This window comes from Beta vulgaris, chromosome 5, assembly GCF_026745355.1.
Source record: "Beta vulgaris subsp. vulgaris cultivar EL10 chromosome 5, EL10.2, whole genome shotgun sequence".
NCBI lineage: Eukaryota > Viridiplantae > Streptophyta > Magnoliopsida > Caryophyllales > Amaranthaceae > Beta > Beta vulgaris.
Window position 1 is genome coordinate 6,249,179 of NC_079206.1, and position 5,841 is coordinate 6,255,019.

Sequence of the window (5,841 nt, forward strand, 5' to 3'; positions counted from 1 at the left end):
ATTCAAGAAGGGGGTCAACCAAGCTTGCTTGGTGGAGATGGTGGCGAACTCATTTTGTGACTTATAGGTTACAAGTTCGAACCCCACTATCTATTTGTGCTTAACAGTAGGGATTTCCTTATATCTCCCCCAACCCTCAAGCATTAACCTATATAGTTAAGCTGGCTAACCTGAATGAGGTGATGGTCTAGTAAGATCCCCAGTGGGGGGCTAAGAAAAAAGAGTTTGTCTTGTAAGAGACCGCCTACTTTTAAATTAAAATTAGGCAATGCTAAGCCCAATATTGAAGCCCAATAGTTGCTAGGTTAATTTATTTCGGTCACTAGTTTAATCCGTTTAGTTACTAGGTCTACTTTTATATTAAAATTAGACCGTCTCTTTTAATAATTTTTGAAGAAAAAATTTCAAGAAAGGGGTCAAGTGTCGATATTTGATAGCGGATTTACTATATTCAGACCCAACTCGATAACCCAAATAACCCAACCAATTAGATACATGTAGAATATTTTAGAATTAGATTGTATCTTACATAAGTTTTGATATATTTGAGCATGGCCCAAAATCAACCCCAAATAAACCCTGAACCTGACTATTACAGATACTACCAGTACCAACCCTACATAATCACTTTCATTAAGTTTTTTCAACCCATAAAAGGGTTTCAAAAACGCAACTACAAAAGAAGAAAAGTATAACACTACAACATATCCCCCCCTCCCCCAAAAAAAAACAAAAAAAAAGGAGAAAAAAAGGAAGGGGGTAACAGTTAACTACACAGGTCACAGTTGGATGATCAGCTCAGCATAGCGAGCGTCATATACTTAAAGCTACATGAAAAAATCCACCCAGAGGAACAAACAAAGTATTCCAAGGATGTTCCTAATCGAGTTTGAGTCCGTTTTGTTGATCGTTGCTGCTTGATCCTTCTTTCAACTGCATGGAAAATCATTCACCGTGGTTATTTATAGATAAAGAAACTAACAAACTGACCGAAACCTATCTGTTAATAACTTAGTATAGATATAAACTGCATTATAACTATATAATAGAAGAAGTGTTATTCTGTTAATTATTGACTTAAATTCTAGTCCGATGAAGCATTAAACAACCAGGTGGTGAGAAAGAAAATCTCAGACTTTCTCCGTTCCAAAACTTGTTTTTACGCGGTCCTTAATGCACTTATTTGATAAAGTTTCTGTTTTATTGATAAAGATAGGTTTCATAGCAACTACTCCTTATTAAGCACAAAAGTCGTGGTATCAAATGTATGTCTATGTACCTTTGCAAGGAGTTTTTTCTGGTAACGAAATCCCTGATAAGACAATGAATAAAATAAGCATTAGCAGTGAATATAAGATGAGATTCAAAAGAAAACTAAGTAATTACTGGAAACAGAATAATGCAATCACCTTATCAGTCCCGTAGATGTAATCACAGTAAGTGAAGACTGAAGCAAAATTGCTTTGGCTTTGTCCGCCAACATAATGATGGTAATCATGGTACTCAGCACCACCATAGAATGGGATATACTTTGTGGGGCTCCATGGAAAGTCATATCTGCATGACAACGGATAAGAAAATTTATCTCCAGATAAGCAACAATGAAAACTTAACCTGAATCACTGACAGAAAACAAAGGGTGTGGAGTGCTTGTATTCCACTTCAAAGAGTGTGTTTGGATGGGAGGAAAACAATTTTGCAGAAAAGCGATTTTCCAACTTTTTGTGTTTTGGTTTGTGAAGGATGGAAACAAACCCCCAAGAATGGCGAACAGTCCTCCCAACGATGGTAAATTTTCATTTTTTCCCTAAAGGAAGTCCACATTTACCTCCTTATTTCCCAATTCTCATCCACCTTTTCGGCTTTTCCCCTCCGTGTTCATTTTTCCTTTTCTCTTTAACTTTTCTTGTAAAGAACCACACAAGAGAACACTAATTTACAATAGTATGGTCCCTTAGAGTACGTCTTTCTTGGAAAATCATTTTTCGTTGAACATATTAACCATCCAACCAAACAGAACCAACATGTACGAAGGCACTACATGATGACAAACTAGAGTACCAGGAACAAGCACCATATTGAAATTTAATAGAAAACTTCCTCAGGTGAGACTCTATAGCAGTGTAATAAGGAGTTATAAGAACTAAGAATATCACTTTATTAACATCTTATGTCTTGGATGAAGAACATCCACATTGAGATTTGAAAAATGACATGTGATACTTGAGCAAGGTAAGCAACATAGAATCTTATTATTGTTAGTGTCTTTGCAAAAACAGAGTAATCTGTTTGTAACCATGACCAACACAGAATTTGTAAATTACATGTGAGATGCTCAAAATGTGCTTTATTGTGCGAATTAAAGTCAAAGCAAACAGTAAAAGATATCCAAATAAATCACACTTGTACAGCCAAAAGCTAATCAAGCATATCATAGGCCCAAAGCCAAAAAGTTGCATCAATTGATTATTTAACATGATTAGTGCCTTCTCTACAATAAAATGGTCATACTTTCCAGATAGACATGAAAAGAACGTAAAAGGATTATGTATATCAGATCAAGTAAAAGGTGAAAAATCTTACAACAGATACTTTCTAGGGGAAAACTATATTTACCATATCACTTTATCGGTCAATAAACTCCTTCATAAATGACAAATGCTAACAGGAAAAAGACAATTCTCCCACTTTGCACACTAATCTGTTATTACTCTTCGAATAACGTTAGAACAGGTTGATAACAATCTAGCCTCAAGGATAGAAACTTTCCGTCATCCTCCGCTCATGATAAAAGTTTAAATCTATCCTATGATATTGTGAATAGTTAAATGCAAACTTTGACAGGAATTTATAAAAGCCCAAGACAAAGATGTGCTCTTTAGAAAAGAGATACCTTTGGTCTATCAGACATTCAGACTTAAGATACATCTACATGAGACAACACTGTGCAGGTTTCTCAAGTTACTTTCTTCCTTTCTTGCCAATTGTTACAGCTAGAACATTTCTATGAATTCATTACTAAGGGTGCAACCACACAATATATGTTTACAAGCAAAATTATTACTATATGATAATGAGGAAGGGGCTATGGCAATTACAATCCACAACCCAATCACGATAGACATCAATGCATGTTCCTGAAATCACATCGCTTGACCTTTTACATCCATCACATGAGCAATGCATAATTCTGAGACTCACAATCTGAATTCTGATACAGTTAAAGGCCTCACAGGCACAAAGTTTGATCACCAACTGATTCCTAAACCTAGGAAAAAGCAATAATTCTTATGCATAGTCTTTGTAAATGATTAAAAAAAAAACACACAACCAGCCTGATGGCCTAAGTAGAGTAAATTTGGCTTGTACAAAGGGCTGGAAACTAATAAAGCTAACAAATAATGGATAATAACTTCTCTATTGATTCATTGAAATGAGCTATAGTACTCGCACTCTTCATTTCACTTAAGGTACCCATCTCGGTATGGATACTTCAACACTTCAGTTTGGGAGTGACTAAGCAGGGATATGAAGAACCAGAAATTTATCAACGATGACTAGGCAATGCTATTGGACATGAAAGCCATACAATCTTCTATAACACAGAATTGACCGTGTCAAAACATATTAATAGTACAATGATAGAATGTCAAAATCATTTTTCAGGCCTGAAGAAAATAGTAAACTACATAGATGTAAGACTGATACTCACCTCCATCATTTAGTCAATGATTACAGCTATTGTATAAATTTTACAGTTCACCAACAGGTACATTTTAGGAAGAAATGTGAAATTCAAAAGGTGTACAATGAGTCAAAGAAGATAATCATTTTGATTATGTTCACTGTGGACAAGAAGCATGGTGCTACTAAAGATCATTAAATCCAAATGCCTTTCTTGATAGTCTACTTAAGACATGAAAGAAAAGAAGGATAAAAGGTAATAATCAACTATTTATAATCATTGTGTTAAAATGAATGACCATCACAAAAATTGAAAAGAAAAGAGAGAGGGCCATAAGCATGCTTACCCACTGTGTGTTTCAATTGCCTCAATCTGTCTCAAAGCAATCCACGCCCAAAAGGTAATCATGTGACCCGGAACCAACGCAGGGCCGAGAAATGACGGAATCCCAAGGATCAAAATTTCAGCCCAATGTGCATATGGGGCTGCAAAACCAATCGGCGCAGTATACTCATGGTGCACCTTGTGAATCTTCTCGTACCCCCATGTACAATGTAGAAATCTATGAACCCAATAATTCGAATAGTCCTCAACTATGAAATATACAGTTAATTGGATCAACATCTCCCACCCTGACGGCAATGGCAGTCCCGTCCTTATCCCAATTAACTGTCATATATCATAATCAATCAATTTAGTTCCAGTAATCATCAGCTAACAATCACTCAATTGAAGGAAACAAAGAAAAGGTTCCAAGAAAACTATATCAATTTACTACTAATAGTAGCTGTTTATGTTCTATCCAATCTGTTACTTCCATCCTCCAGTATCACAATATTTTGAGAAACAATTTCCACTATACATCAGAATCTGACATTTAAAGATTATGAATCCCAATTAATTCCCATTTTTTATGAAAACATTCCCCATATCTTGTGAACAATTGAACATACATATCAAATTCACAAAACCCCAATGTCATTGGACCATCACACTATTCCAGCAAAACAAACCATTATAACAATCTATATTCCAACACATCAAAAAAACAATCATTCAATACAAATTGATCAAATCTACAATCACAATCACTTCAAAAACTTCCTTAACCAAAATCAAATCAACAAAACAAACATCAAAAATCTATGTACCAATACAACAGTTCAAGTCAAGCATGTAATCACAATCAACATGCAATCAAAATTCATCTCATGTCACCCATCAACCCCAGTAAAAATAAAATAAAATAAAATCTTTACAATCTTCTCCTCAAAATCTTTTTTTAAAAAAAGACCCACCTTTGAAAAACTCAGATTAAAGAAACAAAATTACACAAAACAAAAAAAAAAGATTAAAAATTTAAGAAGATTGACCTTGACAGAAGGGTATGAAACGAGTTGAAGTGGGCCCACAACAAAGAAGAACATCTTCATAACGGTCTTATAACAAGATATCATTTCAGCAAACGATAATCTGACTTTTGGCTGGATTTTGTAACGCTCAATGTTGGTTGCGCGCATAAGTTCAGCGACGACAAGAGGGACAGGGATGAGAGAGAAAATCACGAAGAGAAATAAAATGTTGTGACAAAACAAGAAATAATCAGATTTATTAGCAGAGTAATTCAACCAAAGAGTTTCTGAGAAAGTCAGAGTTCGATTTAAGAGAGATTCAGCCTCTCCAATGGTTTTGTAAGGCAGCATTGTTGAGTTTTTGTGGTGAGAGAGAAAAGCAGGGGAGTTGAAGAAGAAGAGAGAGTATGTAATATTGTAATGTATGTAACTATGTGTGAGTTGAGTTCTTGTTTGATTTGATTTTTTTTGTTTTGTAGTTTGTTTTGTTCTGTTTTGGTGGTTGTTTTGGTGTGCTGGGTTGGGCTGGCAATTGGCAAAGGAGAACAAGTGATTGATATTTAAAGATGGGGGTGATCACTGTTTAGGTAGAATATAATGGTGGAAATGACATTTACGTTTTTTACCAAATTGAATTGAATTGAACTAAATTTGTCTTAAGTAAACTGAAGTGAATGAAATTGTAAGAGAAAACTATCCGAACAGAACTGAATTTGTCTGAATTGAACAGAACTGAATTTGTCTGAACTAAACAGAACTGAATTTTTATTAATTTAGTCCAAAAGAATTGTCACGGGTGTTTGG

The 5,841-nt window shown here is 34.9% G+C and overlaps 1 protein-coding gene across 1 annotated transcript; it reads right to left on the reverse strand.

Annotated features, from left to right (window-relative positions):
• Positions 1-466: 466 nt before the first annotated feature.
• On the reverse strand, positions 467-5,582 carry LOC104892422 (methylsterol monooxygenase 1-1). Its single transcript, XM_010678351.4, has 5 exons — positions 5,059-5,582; positions 4,032-4,354; positions 1,410-1,557; positions 1,280-1,312; positions 467-933 (listed from the first exon to the last, which is right to left on the reverse strand). The coding sequence occupies exons 1-5, from the start codon at positions 5,386-5,388 to the stop codon at positions 880-882; spliced, it is 888 nt and encodes a 295-aa protein (XP_010676653.1). The 5' UTR covers positions 5,389-5,582; the 3' UTR covers positions 467-879.
• Between the last annotated feature and the right edge of the window lie 259 nt (positions 5,583-5,841).